Raw genomic sequence first — 20,314 nt, 5'->3', positions numbered from 1 at the left:
TCTCTGTGTATCTCTGTATCTCTCTCTCTCTCTGTGTATCTCTCTGTATCTCTCTCTCTCTCTCTGTGTATATCTCTGTATCTCTCTCTCTCTGTGTATCTCTGTATCTCTCTCTCTCTCTGTGTATCTCTGTATCTCTCTCTCTCTGTGTATCTCTCTGTATCTCTCTCTCTCTCTGTGTATCTCTCTGTATCTCTCTCCTCTCTCTGTGTATCTCTCTGTGTGTCTCTCTCTCTCTGTGTATCTCTCTGTATCTCTCTCTCTCTCTCTCTCTCTGTGTATCTCTCTGCCTTTGCCCTACACAAAAAATCCTCAGTGTTAATTTAATTCTGTTCCATATGGGTCTATTTTTGTCCCCCCCCCCCATCTCTCATTTAATCCTGTTGTCTTAGCTTCCTCCTCTTGCTGTTTTCCGTCACTTGTTCTTTTTCTCTCCATTTTGCTCTGCATGTCCTATCTTCCTGCTGCTGTGTTGTTTTGTATTACTCCTCTGGCCATGTTTCTTTATGTACACGCCAGTTGCAAAACAATGAAGTGATATATTTGGGTCCAGCGGCCATATTTGTAGTCTCTTCCCCAAACCATGACTGTAGTTCTTTGTGATGCACTGCTTTTGACTGATCGATTGCGGTGTTGGAAAGTAACTAAGTACATTTACTTAAGTACAATGTTGAGGTATTTGTACTTTACTTGAGTATTTCCAATACTTTTACTTCTACTCCCACTACATCTCAGAGGCATATATTGTACTTTTACTCCACTACTTAATTATTTGAAAACTTTGGTACTAGTTACTTACTCAGATATAAATGATGATATTATGAAACATACATTAACACTTTAGCTCTATTTTATACATAGGCTATTTGAAAATAGCCGATCTACAAGCTCACAACGCTTCGCATCGCGACGCGTTGTGAGCTTGCAGATCTGCTATTTTCAAACACTTTAGTACTTCTACTTTTGGTACTTTAAGTACATTTTGATGCAATACTTTTCTACTTTTACTCAAGTAAATTTTGAATTCCGGACTTTTACTTGTAACAGAGTACTTTTATATTGCAGTATTGGTACTTTTACTGAAGTAAAGAATTTCGGTACTTTTTCCACCACTGTGATTCGACTGAATAGACCAATTATTTGTTTACTAACATTGAGCCTGGACGCACAGGTGATTGTTTCACGCAATCAATTCCCAACCTGTTTCGGGGTGCACTGGTTTCAGCACACCCCAACCCCCTCTTGTGTGTGTTGGCTAGTGAGACGCGTCCTAACGAGACCTGATATAATGGGTTTCGTTGCGCGCATACTGGCTGCACGCAGCCAGTATGACGTCGTCTGTTAAGGGGTCTATACTTGTGTTATTCAGAAATGTAAACGGCACGTGGTAGAGTAAGACATTTAGTCTAAAAGGATAACACAATTCATTATTCAATTCAATTCATAAACATAGCATGAACAATTTACACAATAATTCATGTCGTCAGCAAATACAAACAAAGGAGAAAAAGGAAAAATGGCGACAGTGAATGACACCTCTTTTCAATAGGAATCTACCTCCCTTGTGGTGTTTTTTTTTTTCAGGCCAGTTTAGAAAGAAACCAGTGATTCACATCCTTTAATGGATGGTGTCATGGCATTCCACATTTTGGTGGCAGAGTAGCAGAATGTTCCCATGTTTGTTCTAAATCAGGGTGGTACCAGATCATGGTCGTTTCCTCTAGTGTTGTGGCTGTGGGTGTCACTCACTGTGGAGAAGTAGTTCGACGCAGGTGTGAGGGCACTGCCCCTTTGACTATCTTACATACCAATCCCATTGGTATTTGCTTAACCCTGTCTTCTACCCTGAGCCATCCCTAACTAACACAACGTGTTGGAATTAGGTGCGTTATGGGCTTAACCCATTGAGACCTGAAGCCGATTCTACATGTCTCCTAAATCTCAACAGTATTCTGAGAAACGTATGTTTCTATATCAGTGGTGCTCAATCTTTTTCATGTCAAGGACTCCCAAAATGATAAGTATTTGGCCGCGGACCCCCATCAAAATATTTTGTTCCAGGGACCCCCAGAAGCAAAGATTTGAGTTGCAAACGGTTCGCTTTAAAAAATATATATATTCAAAGAGTTGCACACATTTTCACGATTTTTAGCGCGGCACTCGGTGCCGCGCTATGAGCTTGTATATCTGCTATTTTTGAATAGCCCAAAGTGTAACATAATGCTTTTTTTAGCTCAAATCTAAACATGACACAGTTCCAGGTCTCAATGGGTTAAGGGCGAGAAGTAGTCGTATCACTTTGTTTTGGGAGGGTCTGAAGATGTGTTTTTCGCGACATTGAGATGTTTGAGAACCAAGAGGAGCAAGCATAATCAAAATGGCACTGAATGAGTAGCCTGGGACGATCCCCTTGGAAAAAAAACCTCTTCTTTGCTTGATCATTTGCATTGCTACGGGTATGTTTGGACCCAAAAAGAATGGATTCTGTTTTTACCAAGGTGTAATGACGGTTTGTTATCGGTTTGTTTATGCAAGTGTGCTGGACTAAAAATGGCACCGTCGTGGCAACGTCCACAAGCTCATTGTGAGCTTGTAGATCTGCTTTTTTTCTGGATATACCCTAGAAAGGTGCTGCACGTGGTTCAGCTACAGTGAGTCAGCAGGATGTAACCTCCTAAAAATATGTCATGTGTCATAACGATCCTATGTCATGTTCTCAGGAACTATGTGTAACCTACTGTACACACACACACACACACACACACACACACACACACACACACACACACACACACACACACACACACACACACACACACACACACACACACACACACACACGTTTGTATTACTATACTTGTGAGGACCTCAACACTTTAAGACAGCCATGTTATGAATGCCATTTAAAAAAATTGTCATTTTCAACCGTAAGCCTAAAGCCGAAAAGCAGCAGATCTACAAGCCCACAACGCGTCGCGCTGCGACGCGTTGTGAGCTTATAGATCGGCTGTTTTTCGGTGCACGACACTGGCGCGCAACTAAGTATAAATCATGTTTAACTCTAATTCCAATCCCTTTTTAACTATGAAACAACCATTTGTCTCGTGAGGACCAGAAAAAAACGGTTCTCACAATGTAGATTTCTTCAAATTCTACTATACTTGGTCCTCGCAAGTATAGTAACACACACACACACACACACACACACACACACACACACACACACACACACACACACACACACACACACACACACACACACACACACACACACACACACACACCAGGTGTTCAGTCATATCCTTGTTGTGGTTGTTCTGTTCCTTGTGAAGTGGCTCATGGTGAAGTGTCCTGCAAAGCATGCGTTGCTCCAATGTCTGGGCGTCGCAAAACTGTGTGTGTGTGTGTGTGTGTGTGTGTGTGTGTGTGTGTGTGTGTGTGTGTGTGTGTGTGGTTTGTGCGCTTGTGTAATCTTGTTTGAATTAGTGTGAGGGATAGAGAAGCAGAGAGAGAGAGAGAGAGCAGTGGTGGAAAAAGTACTCAAATTCTTTACTTAAGTAAAAGTACCAATACTGCAATATAAAAATACTGTTACAAGTAAAAGTCCAGAATTCAAAATGTACTTGAGTAAAAGTACAAAAGTATTGGCATACATTTTTACTTAAAGTATCAAAAGTAAAAGTACTAAATATTTGAAAATAGCAGATCTACAAGCTCACAATGCGACGCGTTGTGAGCTTGTAGATCTGCTATTTTCAAATAGCCTAGGTATAAAATAAGGCTAAAGTGGTTAATGTATGTTTTATAATATAATAATTCATATCTGAAAAGTAACTCGTAACTAAAGTTTTCAAATAATTGTAGTGGAGTAAAAGTACAACATTTGCCTCTGAGATGTAGTGGAGTAGAAGTAAAAGTATTGGAAATTGAAAATACTCAAGTAAAGTACAAATACCTCAAAATGTTACTTAAGTACAGTACTTAAGTAAATGTACTTAGTCACTTTCCACCACTGAGAGAGAGAGAGAGAGACTGGAAGCGGGGCAGACAGTCTGTTAGGTGGATGTGAAGATCTAGTGTGCTTGGTCAGGACGGACAAACCGGAGTCATTGGGTGTGTACGTGTAACACATGAATGACTGCATGAGTAATGACTGTAACGCTTGTGAGGTCAGAACGGGCCCTGAATAGTGTGCGTGTGTGTGTGTGTGCGCATTTTCACTCTATGCATACTTTTTATGTTGGAGAGGCAGTTTCCATGCTTACACAGGCCTTTCTGTCGAGTCACACGCACGCACTTGTTTTATTTGGGTCTATCGTGTACTGTGCTTTTTGTGCAGATCCAAAACACTGACCCAGAAGAAGGTTACATTATACGGTCAAACCAGATACAACTGCTGCACACACCGCATTTCACTGTGTGTGTGTGTGTGTGTGTGCGTGTGTGCACGTGTTTGCGTGTGTGTGAGAGACTGTAACACAGCACCACCCACCCACATGGTGATAAAGTGATAGTTTACAAAACACAATTTGACTCGCTTTTGTCTTTTTCGATACCTCAATATCCATTTGATCCTAATACCTTGTGTCAAGATATATATATATATACAAAATAAGTGTCTTGTACTCGTAGTTAATTAAGCCCTATTTTATACTTCATGGAACAATGTTGCACTGCGGAAATAGCCGATTTGCAAGCTCTCAGCGGGTAAATAGCACATCTTTTTTTGTACATGTTATTTGATTGAATTATTATCTATTATCTTTGCTATTGATTGATTAGTAGATTGTGTCCACATTGGGCAAACATGATCTGAACAAACATATTTTGTAGCTGCCATTTGTGCGGCAACAGTGTATTCATTCATATTCATTCACACAATAAAACATCTAATTCTCTTTCTTTGGCTAATGTAGCTAGACGACAATGAATTATTTTCAACTGAAAAGGGAAGCATTCTCCCTACCCTCCTTTACTTCCCGCTTCCCTTCTCCTCATCTCACTCTGTCTCACACTTCCTTCTTCTTTTTCCTGGCAGAGCTGATAGTGGTGTTCCCATCTGACTGTGATGTGTCCTGGATTCACTGTGTGTTTACCATGGGATGGCCGGGCTGTGCTGGGAATGGGGCTTGGAGAGAGAGAGAGAGGGAGAGAGAGGGAGAGAGAGAGACAGACAGACAGACAGACAGACAGACAGACAGACAGACAGAGAGACAGAGAGACAGAGAGACATAGGAAGAAAATAATTGAAGAAAAATAAATTGTTCATGGAAAAAAGAGCAACACAGGTGAGAGAGAGAGAGAGAGAGAGAGTTTTGCAGGAGTCTGGTCCACAGCTGTTGTGTGTTCTGTTAACCCTTCCAGGGTCACTCCCTTTTTCTAAGGAAGACCGCTGAATGATGAGTTGCATACAGCAGTTTCTGAGTAACGGCTGTGTGTGTGTGTGTGTGTGTGTGTGTGTGTGTGTGTGTCTGTGCGTGGCTGTTGTACGTGCACATCTATGCACAAAATACATGATGATGACTGAAATGACCTGTGTGGAGTCTGTATACTCATTTATTGTAGCTTGTATTTTACGTCATTGAAATTACTTTAGGAGAGACATTGACTTATGGACTGTAACATATATATATATATATATACACACACACACACACACACACACACACACACACACACACACACACACACACACACACACACACACACACACACACACACACACACACACACACACACACACACACACACACACACACACACACACGGTATGTGTGCCAACAAGCAGCACAGCTTAGAGCCATTAGTCATAGCCATTACTCAGGAAGTTCTTAAAGTGTGATTTCACTCAACAGGATCCCATTAAATCACCTAGCCTACATCATTCAAACATCTATCTCTGGCATTGAGCCTGGCTGGGCTTTGTATTGTGTGTTCAGTATATGGTTTGTGTAGTGTGTGTGTGTGTGTGTGTGTGTGTGTGTGTGTGTAAGGGCTGCCTCTAACAGTGCCCGTGTACGCGGGGGAATGTGTATGCGCGTGTGTGTGTGTGTGTATGTTTGCAAGTACTTGTGTGTATAAATATATAATATCCCATGTCTTCCCCAGGCGTAGTGTACGTAATACTGGTGACATAAGTGGTGAAAAGTAACTAAGTACATTTACTTAAGTACTGTGCTTAAGTACAATTTTGAGGTATTTGTGCTTTACTTGAGTTTTTCCAATTTCCAATACTTTTACTTCTACTCCACTACATCTCAGAGGCAAATATTGTACTTTTACTCCACTACAACTATTTGAAAACTTTAGTTACTTTTCAGATGTAAATTATGATATTATGAAACTTACATTAACCACTTCAGCCCTATTTTATACATAGGCTCTTTGAAAATAGCCGATCTACAAGCTCACAACGCGTCGCATCGCGACGCGTTGTGAGCTTGTAGATCTGCTATTTTCAAACATTTTAGTACTTTTACTTTTGGTACTTTAAGTACATTCTGATGCCAATACTTTTGTACTTTTACTCAAGTACATTTTTAATTCCTGACTTTTACTTGTAACGGAGTATTTCTATGTTGCAGTATTGATACTTTCACTTAAGTAAAATATCTGAGTACTTTTTCCACCACTGCTGGTGACATATAAGTGTATTGGAGCCGCAGCAGTGGTGGTTCATGTTTATCTATGTGGTTTGTGTGTTGTGCGTGCATAAGCTCCTGTGTTCTTTCCTGCTAGGCTTTAGGTTATGACCTGGGTCAAAATAAAACCAAATGAACACATGTCAGCTACGTTTCTATTCTTACCCTGTGGCCAATTAGATAAAGCTTTGTTATTTTCCGCTAAAGATGAATAGCCTCTGGGATGTTTTTTTTTCTACTATTTTTTGTGTGTGTGTGTGTGTGTGTGTGTGGGGGGGGGTCGTGCTTTTTAGTTTTTACAGTTATTTTAGTAAAAGAAACCGCCTCCTCCCGCTTTAGCTCAGCTGTTTATTTTTCTGTCAACACCAACGGACCCACGCAGAGTTTTCTCCTCTTGTAATTCCTGATGTGGGCGTGTGTGTGCGTTTCAACGTAATGGTACGCTATTTGCAGAGTCAACGCCAGCCAGGTGCATTCATCCTCACTCATCCATTGTGTTCAAACTATGATCATTCAATGAAATCTATATGTCATTTATACTCCAAAGAGGTTTAAATCCTTTCCGTTCTAGTAGTGGTTCTGTATTCTTTTTGTTCATGACGACAGGCTTTGAAGGCTTTTTTTTGTGCCCAACCCCCCCCCCCACTCCAAATGTGTTTCGATGCAAAATGCTTGAAGTGCATGCTAAAACATGCCAACTGGCCTCTCTCTCTCTCGCTCTTTTTTTTCTCTCTCTTTTGTTCTTTCTCTGTCTTTCCTTCTCTTTTTCTGTACCATAATGTGTTTGTGTGTGTTAACTGTTTGAATGATGTTAATTCCTCTCTCTCTCTCTCTGTGTACTTTCCAGGTAGGGCAGTTCAGTGAATTTCTCCATGAATGTACGTCACAATGATGATGACAGACCAGATGCCGCTGGACTTGGCTCCGCCCCCCCTCCTGAATGGGGAGGTCCCGCTCATGTCGCACATGGTTAATGGTGACGCGGCGCAGCAGGTACTCTCACACACACACACACACACACACACACACACACACACACACACACACACACACACACACACACACACACATGCACACGCACGCACATGCACAGAGTACATGCTTAATCCTGCACACATCTCAGTTGTGAATGTGAACACATGCCCTTGTTGAAGGAACTCACAGACGCATGCACCTTTCCATTTCAACATTCCTCAGTAATTACACACACACACACACACGCACACGCACACGCACACAGACCAAACAAACACACACATCAAAGAGACATGCACACACATCGCCTTGTCGTCACTCTGCATGTGGACCATTGGTGGAATCGTCGTTGCCACAGGTGACGATCAGCTGCCAAGCTGTTACAGTAAAAGGCTTGTCATGTGCTTGTTCGAGGAACACACTCACACACACTCACACACACACACACACACACACACACACACACAAACAAGCATAATTTAATCACTGACATTCTTTAAAGTGACAACACTTGCACACACACACACACACACACACACACACACACACACACACACACACACACACACACACACACACACACACACACACACACACACACGCACGAATCATTCAGCACAAGAGCCAATAGACATTTTGAATGCGGTTAGCCAACACTCACTCACTCACACACACACACACACACATCCACGTACGCACACACACGTCATTCAATCTAAGATACTGACACACACACACACACACACACACACACACACACACACACACACGCGCACCTTGTCAGTATAGAAACAAGACACATTACAGAAGGCCTGAATGCAAGACTTCATTGATCTGATCCCAGACCTGAGGTTGAGTTGCAGCCCCCCCCCCCCCCGACACACGCACATCTCTCTCTCTCTCTCTCTCTCTCTCTCTCTGTTTATTTCCCTCTCTCCTTTGCTCCCTCTCTCCCTTCCATTCTCCCTCTTCCTCTCTCTCTCCCTCTCCCTCGTCTCTCTCTCTCCCGTCTCTCACTTCATCCCCCCTCCCTCTCTCTCTCTCTCCATCTCTCACTGTCCCTTGCGCTCCTTCTCTCCCTTCCATCCATTCTCCCTCTTCCTCTCTATCTCTACCTCTCCCTCCGACTCTCTCTCTCTCTCTCTCTCCCGTCTCTCTCTCCATTCTCCCTCTTCCTCTATCTCATACATGGGCAACTGGCGGCCCGGGGGCCACATGCGGCCCCCACCTTCACTTAATGTGGCCCGCAGAGGTTGATATCGGAATACTGATTATATTATTGATGTCAGCTGTTACAATTCCAAACATGACCCGCTTTAATTACTTCAGTCTGTATTAGTAGCGTAATGACTAGTGTTAAAATTCTATTGTCTTTTAATGTCCAATGTATTTGTATTTAAGTTCATAAAGTTAACATAAGTATAACTAAATGCATTTGAAATTAAAGGTAGAGTAAGTGATTTGCTTTGGTTAAAATAAGTGTTAAATAGCTCTATATTCTGATAGTACTCATTGCTATAGAGTGTTTGTTCAGTATTAGGAGACTCCTTGTCTCTCCACCTCTTTATTAAACAGAAAATGCATTTTCGTTTCAGTTTCAGTTTCATTTCCAATTTTATCCAACCAGGACAGAGAACTCAGTCAGGATATAGATTAAACAAGTGGAATTGGAAGTGATGACACTAAGAAATGAGCAGGCAAAATTGGATCTGGAGCACTATAAACATTAAGCTTAAAAATGGGTACTTTCTCCTGATTGGCTGAGATTTTGACACCTACCGAAAAATGTATTTTGTGTTTATTAAAGAGCTGGAGAGACGGGGAGACTCCTGTTACTGAACAAACACTCTATAGCAATGATTACTATCAGAATATAGTGATTTAACCTTTTAACAAAATACTTTTTGTTTTAAACAAAAAATATCACTTACCCTACCTTTAAATAAAAATGTTACTTTTCAGGATTACAATAAAAAAAAAGCAAAAAAAATCTGGATTCCAATTCCAAAAGTAGCAAAAATAGCCGATCTACAAGCTCGACGCGTTTTGAGCTTGTAGATCGGCTATTTTTGCTACTTTTGTCTGACATAGAATGCAATGTAGGCCCGACAGTATATGCAATGTGGCCCTCTGGAGTGAGTGTGGAAATATAGTGGCCCTCTTTAATCATCAAAGTTGCCCACCCCTGCTCTATCTCTTATCTCTCCCTCCCACCCTCCCCCCCCCCCCCCCCCCCCCCCCCCCCCTGCCTGTGTGTGACTGACTGATCTTCGTCAGACTCTGCTGGATCCTCTTCAAATTCCCAGACACCAGCCTGTGTTCTTTAGCAGACTAAAGCAGAACGAGCAAAACGTCATTCAAATGGCCTTATGTGTTAATCGACACAAGGCTGGTGCCATAGTGGCTGTCACAGAGTTGGATTGTAACAAAAAAGCGATGATGATAATGATGAGAGCGTTTGTGTGTTGTGCGCGCGCGCGTGTGTGTGTGTGTGTGTGTGTGTGTGTGTGTGTGTTGCGTGTGTGGCTCTCACCGCCCCGCTGTCCTCGCGGCCCCCAGAGGGAAGCACAGTGGGAGTGATCTGGCGGCGACACATAGCATTTAGGGGGATGGCTTTGGCTGTAACGCGCAGCCGTCAGGGAGCCTGTTTTACCGTAGCACCCTGCGGTTTCAATGCTTTGGTTCCCACTGTGGAGTCTGTCCGAGAGCTAGACCAGTGATTATATAGATTCAGTGGTGGACAGTAACTAAGTACATTTACTTGAGTATTGTACTTTTACATTTTTTGCAGTATTTAGTTTTTTGTTTTTGTTATTTTGCAAGCTGATAACTTTCACTCTGCTACATTTTCCACTCTTGAAACTTACAAAAATATATTATGAATTAAAGGTAGGGTAAGTGATATATATATATATATATATATATATATATATATATATTAGTACTATATTCTGATAGTAATCATTGCTACAGAGCGTTTGTTCGGTCACAGGGGTCTCTCCAGCTCTTTAGTAAACAGAATATAGTACATTTTCAGGTAGGTGACACATTTTAAGCCAATCAGGAGAGAGCACTGCAAATGCATTTTCTGTTTAATAAAGAGCTGGAGAGACATGGGAGACTCCTTATATGGACAGGACACTCTATAGTAACGAGCACTACCAGAACATAGACCCATTTTGCAATTATTTGAATAATTGCAAATCACTTACCCTACCTTTAACCACTTGAGCCCTATTACAAATGTAGTTAGCTTGTAGATCTACTATTTTCACTATTTCTGAACATTTCAATAAAGACCTGAAAAGTTCTAAAAATGACTTAGTAATTTGTACTTTTGAAATACTTGAGTATTTTTTTTAGAGTATATACTTTGTCCACCACTGTATAGACTGGGCGGTGTGTGCATTTGTCTGTGCGTGTGTACACGTGCCTATTTTTTGTATTTTTATGTTTGTGTATCCTTTGTGGGATTTTATGACAGTGCATTTGTGCAGCCCGCTTTGAGCGTGTGTGCACATTGCGCAAATGTATACACAGGCAAGTGAGACCATATCTATACATACAATTGGCTTATTTCCACGCCCCTCTGTGTGTGTGTGTGTGTGTGTGTGTGTGTGTGTGTGTGTGTGTGTGTGTGTGTGTGTGTGTGCTTCAGTGGTGGAAAGTAACTAAGTACAATTTTGAGGTATTTGTACTTTACTTGAGTATTTCCAAATTCCAATGCGTTTACTTCTACTTCACTGCATCTCAGAGGCAGATATTGTACTTTTACTCCACTACAATTATTTGAAAACTTTAGTTACTTTTCAAATATAAATTATGATATTATGAAACTTACATTAACCACTTCAGCCCTATTTTATACATGGGCTATTTGAAAATAGCCGATCTACAAGCTCACAACGCGTCGCAACGCGACGCGTTGTGAGCTTGTAGATCTGCTATTTTCAAACATTTTAGTACTTTTACTTTTGGTACTTTAAGTACATTTTGATGCCAATACTTTTGTACTTTTACTCAAGTCAATTTTGCATTCTTGTCTTTTACTTGTAACAGAGTATTTCTGTGTGTGTGTGTGTGTGTGTGTGTGTGTGTGTGTGTGTGTGTGTGTGCGTGCGTGCGCGCGCCACCGTTCCGCTCTGTGATTGGCCAGAGCGACGATGTACCAAAACGAACACTCGCTTTGCGACGTTTGCTTGGCATATGAAAGTGAGTGTAAAAGACGGAGGGTAATGTACAGCTTTTCACCAGCGTGTTATCTTACTTTAGAACTAAACACATCATTAACCTGACCTGAGCAACAATGTTTTACATTGCTGGACACACCACAGTGCTTTATTTGAGAGAGTGTGTGTGTGTGTGTGTGTGTGACAGGGGTTTTCTCAGTCCTTAGGAAATGTGGGTTGCCCTGTGTACTAGGCACTGGTTCCCATAGCAACAGCAGCCGCCGCAGCAGACAGGAGCAGGAAGTATGTGTGTGTCTGTGAGGGAGAGAAAGTGTGTGTGTGTGTGTGTGTGTGTGTAAGGGAGAGGGGAAGGTTGGTGCTGAGATGGGAGAGCATATGGACGATATAGGATGAACACCACAGGCTTTGAGGATTTCACAACCGCACACCTGTAGAGTGAGGCGGCACGTGTGTGTGTGTGTGTGTGTGTGTGTGTGTGTGTGTGTGTGTGTGTGTACATGTCTGTGTGCGTACGTGCGTGTGATGGAGGGTCACCTGTTTCATGTCTACAGCCATGTGTACGCGCCCGACGATCTTTATGCGGAGAATATGACGGTAAGATCGTATGCATGCGTGCGCATGTGGACACACACACGCGTGTGTGTGTGCGCGCGCGCGCAAATGCACCACCGTAGCATATAATGTCTTAACCCATTAAGACCTGGAACTGTGTCATTTTTAGATTTGAGCTAAAAATCATTATTTTACACTTTGGGCTATTCAAAAATAGCAGATCTACAAGCTCATAGCGCGGCACCGAGTGCCGCGCTACGAGCTTGTAGATCTGCTATTTTTGAAAAATCGGGAAAATGTGTGCAAATATTTGAATATATATATATTTAAAGCGAACATTTTTAACTCAAATCTTTGCTTCTGGGGGTCCCTGGAACAAAATATTTTGATGGGGGTCGGCGGCCAAATACATATAGTTTTGGGGGTCCTTGACATGAAAAAGATTGAGCACCACTGATATAGAAACATACGTTTTTCAGGATACTGTTGAGATTTAGGAGACGTGTTGAATCGGCTTCAGGTCTCAATGGGTTAAGGGAGAGTATTGGTGCAGACTCACTCTATCCAGATGCTTATATATGTAGTAGTGTATGGCGGTATGTTGGCATGTGCCTGCGTTGTCATCTGTGTTTCTGTGTGTGTGTGTGCGTGTGCGTTTGCGTGTGTGTGCGTGCGTGCGTGCGTTCTGCCTTGGGTTTTTGCCGGTTGGGTGGTGTTTAGGCTGTTAGAGAGAGAAGCTTTTCCCCCATCTGAGGGATGGCATCTAACTATTATCGTACCCAAAACCTCATCCAACTCTGTGAACCCGTTGACCCGTGCGTCTGCACTGCAGCCTATTTCCGGTGGGACCGGCCGGTCGACCCGAGAATCATGTGCAACCTGTGAAACTTGACTTATAGCATAGAGTGATTGTGCTGCCTGGCAGATTATTCATTTCCCCTGAATCTTGTCTACCTTTTTACTTAACCCATTAAGACCTGGAACTGTGTCATTTTTAGATTTGCGCTTAAAAGCATTATTTTACACTTTGGGCTATTCAAAAATAGCAGATATACAAGCTCATAGCGCGGCACCGAGTGCCGCGCTATGAGCTTGTAGATCTGCTATTTTTGAAAAATCGTAAAAATGTGTGCAAATCTTTGAATATATATATATATATTCTTAAAGTGAACATTTTAACTCAAATCTTTGCTTCTGAGGGTCCCTGGAACAACATATTTTGATGGGGGTCCGCGGCCAAATACATATAATTTTGGGGGTCCTTGACACGAAAAAGATTGAGCACCACTGATATAGAAACATACGTTTTTCAGAATACTGTTGAGATTTAGGAGACATGTAGAATCGGCTTCAGGTCTCAATGGGTTAATTTGATCTGTTCTGGCCAGCCTACGCCAGCCGTCCGGGCACCTAGGCTGCTAACGCAGCCTGACAGCGTGTCGCGGGTTCGAATCCCGTTTCTCGACGACCTTTGCTGCGCGTCACTCCCCAGAAAAATGATCTGTTCTGTGTTTACTGACACGTCTGATTTCTCTCTGTGTGTGTGTGTGTGTGTGTGTGTGTGTGTGTGTGTGTGTGTGTCTAGGTGATATTGGTCCAGGTGAACCCCGGGGAGACGTTTACCATCCGGGCGGAGGACGGCTCGCTGCAGTGCATCCAGGGTGAGTCGCACCATTATTACCCATCATCATCGTTCTAATACGAGCCCGCACCGGCCGGCGGCGCTCTCTGATGACCTCATCGCCGGGTTCTGCTATGGGGAGACCTTGTCCTGATAGTTATTAGTGTGCTCTAATTGTCACACACGTGCTCGCTATACAGCAGTGGTTCTCAACCAGTGGTGCGGGGACGGGACGGGACGGTACCAGTTAACCCATTAAGACCTGAGGCCGCGTCTAAAAAAAATCAAAATCCTAAAAAAAATTCGGGAAAAAATATAAAAACATAATTTTCACGATTTTTCAAAAATAGCAGATCTACAAGCTCATAGCGCGGCACTCGGTGCCGCGCTATGAGCTTGTATATCTGCTATTTTTGAATAGCCAATGAAATCTAAAGTGACACAGATGCGTTCCAGGTATCAATGGGTTGTAGCGTCACAATCATTTGAACCACTTAGCTTTGGCTATTCAACAATTGCAGATTATCTGCTATTTTTTTTAAATCTTGAAAATGTGTGCATATCTTTGAACATATATACAGTATATTTCTAAACATTTTTTAACTCAAATCTTTGCCTTTGGGGGTCCCTGGCACAAAACATTTTCAGATGCGTGTCTGCGGCCAAATATCTATCAATTTAGGGGGTCCTTGACATGAAAAAGGTTGAAAACCACTGCGTATACAGCATAGATCCACACGCCAGAGAGCCTGTTTCAGAGGTTTGTTAGACGTTTGTTTAGTTTTTTTACGCAACCCTCTTTTTTGGTCTGAGCTACATTGATGACGTGTGGTTTCATGATATAAGGGCCATCCATTTAACCAACGGGGATTATATTAATGGCCTTGACAGCTGTTGCAAATTATGGCATGGGTTCATTTTGAAGTCTCCGTGGATCAGAGAATTGGGATTTTTTTTTTCTCCATGACCCTTTTTGCTGAACTTGATTCCATGAGTCAGGGTTTTACTGACGTCACCCACTCTCACACAAACCAGAATGTTGTGAGATTTAATATAGGTGAGTTGGCAAGATAGAACAACAGTGGGTAGTGGAAGCAGAGTGTGTGTGTCTCGGTGAAAAAGTGTGTTCCTCATCCATCCTCCTATCTTTCTCGTTATCTTCCCTTCTCCCTGTCTGTACGTGTGGCACACATAGATAAAATCCTGCATTTTAATTTATCTCAATTAACCCATTGATACCTGGAACGCATCTGTGTCCAGGGTCCCCACGGTCATGAAATTCCTGGAAATATTTTGAAATAAAAAAAAAAAAAATCCAGTACTGGAAAAGGTTTGAAATTGATCAAACATCATCAAAGGTCCTGGAATTTATCAAGGGTCCTGGAAAAATATTTGGCTATGCATTGTTTTTGGCTATTGATTTTGTTAAAACAAAACATTTTCATAAACATGAATAATATTACACGAAATATGTAACATAAGTAGTTTTTTCGCCGAACGGGCTGTGTGACGGCAGCCTAATGTATGTCTCAAACTTTATTTTTGCTACACTGCCTATCTTTGGGCATTCTACATAGGAGTAAGAGACACATTATTGCGCCGAATGATTGTTATATAGGCCTGGAAATTGGGCTAAATATTCTGGAAAAGTTTTGGAAATTCATTGCTAAAAATGTGTGGGGACCCTGTGTGTCACTTTAGATGTCTTTGGCTATTCAAAAATAGCAGATATACAAGCTCATAGCGCGGCACCGAGTGCCGCGCTATGAGCTTGTAGATCTGCTATTTTAGAAAAATCGTGATTTTTTTTTCTTTTATATTTTTATATTTTTTTCCCGATTTTTTTTTTTTTTAGGATTTGAAAATGTTTAGAAGCGGCCTCAGGTCTCAAAGGGTTAACACTCTGGATTTTGCTGTGCAACGGTCGCTGTGCTGTAAGCCAGTGGTTCTCAAAACTTTTTCATGTCAAGTTCCCCCCAAAATGATATGTGTTTGGCGGTGGACCCCCATGTCAAAATATTTTTGTTCCAGGGACCAGACAGTCAGTGGGGTTGTGTTTCCACCGGGGGAGAGCGGGAAGCCACAGAATCCCTTGCTGGCTACTTGATACCAGCTAATGAAAACGCTGTGAAATGTAGACTGAGATGGAGACGTGAACGGGGAATCCCGCCCCTCCAACTCTTGCGAGGGGAATGCTTGTCTGTCTCACTTTGATGACATCAGCAGCAGGGACTGATCTACCAACTCTGCTTTGTGAAAGGAGGCCATTGTTTTCTCTCTCCCTCTCAATCTCTGTCTGTCTCAGGCTCTCTCAGTCTGTTCGCCACCCGCCTCTTTTTCTCATCTTCTTTCCTCCCCTCTCTCTCTCTCTCTCTGTCTCTGTCTCTGTCTCTCTCTCTCTCTGTCTCTCTCTCTGTCTGTGTGTCTCTCTGTCTCTCTGTCTGTGTGTCTCTCTCTCGTGAAGGTCTCTATGAGAGAGAGAGAGGCTCCCCTCTTCCCACCCACCCCCCTCTACCCCCATTCTCTGTTATTGTAGCTAATTACACTGCGCCTCCCCTCCTCCACGCTCCGCCATGTAATTCAATTTAGGCCCTGAAATCAGAAGGATCGCCACCGTCTGAGCTCAGAGTCACAGACAATGTCAGACAGATAGAGAGAGATGGACAGTACGATCACTGACTGGACAGACGGATGGATGGATGGACGGACGGACAGATTAAATGGATTGATAGACTGGAGGGATGGGACCTCAAAGCCAGACGGGCTGATTGGCAGAAAGACGGACACACAGCATTGAGTCAGACAGATAGAGTTTACAGAGGCCGTGTGCGTGTGCGTGCGTGCAAATATTTAGTCCCAAAGGCACCGTGCGCGTGCTCGTGTTGTGCATGTGCGTTTACCGCTCACCGGGGGAGCTAGTTTCTCACCACAGTTGACAGTCAATTGGGTGGGTGTGGCCTGGGACGGGGGTCACGTTTGAATGCACATATTATTAATGTGAGGAGGGGCCACACGCAGACAACACTGTCTGTTTGTCTGTCTGTCTGTCTGTCTGTCTGTTTTCTTTGCTTCTGTCAGTCTCTCTGTCTCAGTCTCTCTATATATCTTTCTTTTCACCCCCCCTCTCTCTCCCTCTCTCTCTCTCTCTCTCCCTCTCTCTCTCTCTCTCTCTCTCTCTCCTCCCTCTCTCTCTCTCTCTCCCTCTCTCTCTCCCTCTCTCTCTCCCTCTCTCTCTCCCTCTCTCTCTCTCTCTCTCTCTCTCTCTGGGGAGGAGGTCAGCGGGTGTAATGAGAGGTGGAGTGTGGCAGCAGCGTGTTTTGAGGGCAAGCCGAGCTGTGCTCCGTAAGACAGAGAATATGTGTGTGTGCATGTGTTTGTATTTGCTTGTGTGTATGCTTATTTATACTGTGTGTGTGTGTGTGTGTGTGTGTGTGTGTGTGTGTGTGTGTGTGTGTGTGTGTGTGTGTGTGTGTGTGTGTGTGTGTGTGTGTGTGTGTGTGTGTGTGTGTGTGTGTGATTACAGAGACCTCAGGGCACAGCCAGGATACAGCTTTTATATAAAGTAACCTCTGTTTAACTGCTGCACTGCGGTGCGTGCATGCAAACATGTACACACACACACACACACACACACACACACACACACACACACACACACACACACACACACACACACACACACACACACACACACACACACACACACACACACACACACACACACACACACACACACACACACACAGCCAAGACAGAACCAGCCTAGAGACGCCAGCACAGCAGCCATTAGAGAGATTCTTTCATACAGAACTTCTCCCTCCCTTCCTGCCTTCTCTCTCTCTCTCTCTTTTCTTTCTCTCCTTCCACCGCTCTCTTCCTCTTTCCTTCCCTCTCTCAGTCCTTCCTCTCTCTCCCTATATATTCCTTCCCTTAATTGCTCTCCTCTAAGACGTATATGTGTTGCTCTCTTTACCTATAAACTAACCTGGTGCACCAAAGAGGCTATTGTGTGGGTTGGCTAGATGTTTAGCACATCTCTTTAGCCTTGGTCTGGCTAATAATAACAACTATAATTCTGTTGTTGTTGTTTCCCTGTTGACCACTTAACTAAGCCCTATGTTATGGTTTGTTGTATAACTCTGTCACATGGCGAAAAAAGACCTCTCCCTCTCGCAGTGTGACACGTTGTGAGCGTGTAAATATCACCGTTTTTGTCATTTTGGAAAACCTTTGTACATTTTCGTCTACACACTGACATGCTCAAAATAGGACACCAGGGTTGATGAGGTTAAACTAACGTTTACATTGAATTTGTACACAGTCAGTCCCATTACATGTCCCATTTTCGTGCATACATTTTTTAACGGACTAAACATTGGAGCGATATGCAGTCTTTCATCTCAGGGTGGCGTGTTGGTACGTGTTCCGGTCGTCTACACCAGTGCTTTTCAACCTTTTTCATGCCAGGGACCCCTAAATTGATATACATTTGGCCGCGGACCACCATCTGAAAACGTTTTGTGCCAGGGACCCCCCCAGAAGCAAAGATTTGAGTCAATATTCTCTTTGAAAAGATTTAAAAAAAAATAGCAGATCTACAAGCTCATAGCGCGCCACTCGGTGCCGCCCTATTTGAATAGCCAAAAGCTAAGTGGTCGAAATGATTCTGAGGCTATGTTAACTAATTTAGCTGGGACCCCCTGGTAGCAGCCCCCCAAGGACCACTGGTGGGTCCCCGGACCACTGGTTGAAAACCACTGGTCTACACTATGTGTAGACGATATTACCTGTCTGACTGTGTGAGACCGCCCGATAGATAAAGCTTTTGGCAACACAGAAATACGTAACATCCACATGCCGCCTGCGCTCCTCTGCTTGCCATCCCGTACTGGGCTTGCTGCGCTCAGATTCCCTGGAGTACTCCCTGGCAGTCAGGTGTGATGTGTAGGGGCCTTATCAGTTCAATAGGCTCTATGCACAGAAGCCATATTGGGAATGAATTGGGCCTCTTCCTTACTTCCTTCACAGGTGTTACCAATGATACTAATTAAGGCTCTGTTCCATTTAGTGTGGCATAGTGGTTGTCTCATTTTCAAGGACCCGCATAACTCTGAGAGTGTACAAATGGAACCAAATGGACCCGTAAGGGTCCATTTGGTTCCATTTGTACACTCTCAGAGTTACACACCCACCATAAGGGGCCATTTGGGAACCAAAATGGAGTGTTTCTAGTGAGCCAACATGCACAATATCAGCACCCTGACCAGAATGGAACAGAGCCTTCATTAGTATCATTGGTAACACCTGTGAAGGAAGTAAGAAGACGGCCCAATTTCTTTACAATATGGCTGCTGTGCATAGAGCCTATTCAATTCAATTCAAAGGAGCTTTATCGGCATGAGGAAACATACTTTTACGTTGCCAAAGCAAAAGTGTAACAAAGCAATGAAAAAACAAAACAATGTATGTACAAATAAATATTGAATATAAATAGGAATAAAATCAAAGTGGTAACAGAGCTGTGTTACATTGCAACTTGGAGGGAAGACTACCGTGAACTATAAAAATGGTCCGAAATAGTTACACATCCATATAGGAAAGGTTAGCTTGGTATAAACATTTTGAAAGTTGACAGCAGTATCTAAATGTTTTGCATTCGCTCAGTATAAAACCTTTGCGACAAGTAGCAGCAATTTTTTCAAATGTAATTGAATTACATTATCTCTCTCTCTCTCTCTCTCTCCCTCTCTCTTTCTCTTGCTCTCTCTCTCTCTCTGTCATTGTATGTGTATTATAGTTACAGTGAAGGGAACTAGGATTTTGTTGAACTTTGTGGCCGGTAGTTGGGCTATGGCCTTGAGTCAACATAAAGGCCTAAAGGCCTATTCTCTATCAGTCTGCTAATTAGCTGTGTGTGTGTGTGTGTGTGTGTGTGTGTGTGTGTGTGTGTGTGTGTGTGTGTGTGTGTGTGTGTGTGTGTGTGTGTGTGTGTGTGTGTGTGTGTGTGTGTGTGTGTGTGTGTGTGTGTGTGTGTGTGTGTGTGTGTGTGTGTGTGTGCGTGCGTGCGTGTGTGCGCCCGTCCTGTTTAGACAGACCAACCTCTCAGTGCTCCGGAGGTCTGCTCCAAATAACCCTCCTCCACCTCCTCCCTTCTCTCTCCCCCTCCCTTCCTCTGCCCCCCTCACCACCCTGCCCTCATTCCCCCCCTCTCTCCCTATGCAGGGGGGGGGGGGGGGGCAGAAATAGAGGTGGAGATTTCTCTCTTTTTCTGCCCCCCCCCCCCCCCTCTCGCTCCCCCAAGACCATTCCCCTGAGCTTTCCCACACTCACATCAA

General features: G+C 43.3%; 1 protein-coding gene across 1 annotated transcript in view; it reads left to right on the top strand.

The window, feature by feature from the left end:
* fndc3ba (fibronectin type III domain containing 3Ba) overlaps positions 1-20,314 on the top strand; it is a 184,430-nt gene that overhangs the window by 31,175 nt on the left and 132,941 nt on the right. Inside the window, exons 2-3 of the mRNA XM_084043938.1 lie at positions 7,489-7,634; positions 13,944-14,019. Coding sequence (XP_083900064.1) covers positions 7,518-7,634; positions 13,944-14,019 — 193 coding nt within the window. The 5' untranslated portion in view covers positions 7,489-7,517. The remainder of the gene's footprint in view (positions 1-7,488; positions 7,635-13,943; positions 14,020-20,314) is intronic.

This window comes from Gymnoscopelus microlampas (assembly GCF_963454915.1).
Source record: "Gymnoscopelus microlampas genome assembly, chromosome: 20".
Taxonomy (NCBI): Eukaryota; Metazoa; Chordata; class Actinopteri; order Myctophiformes; family Myctophidae; genus Gymnoscopelus; species Gymnoscopelus microlampas.
This window is presented reverse-complemented; position numbering and strand designations above follow the sequence as displayed.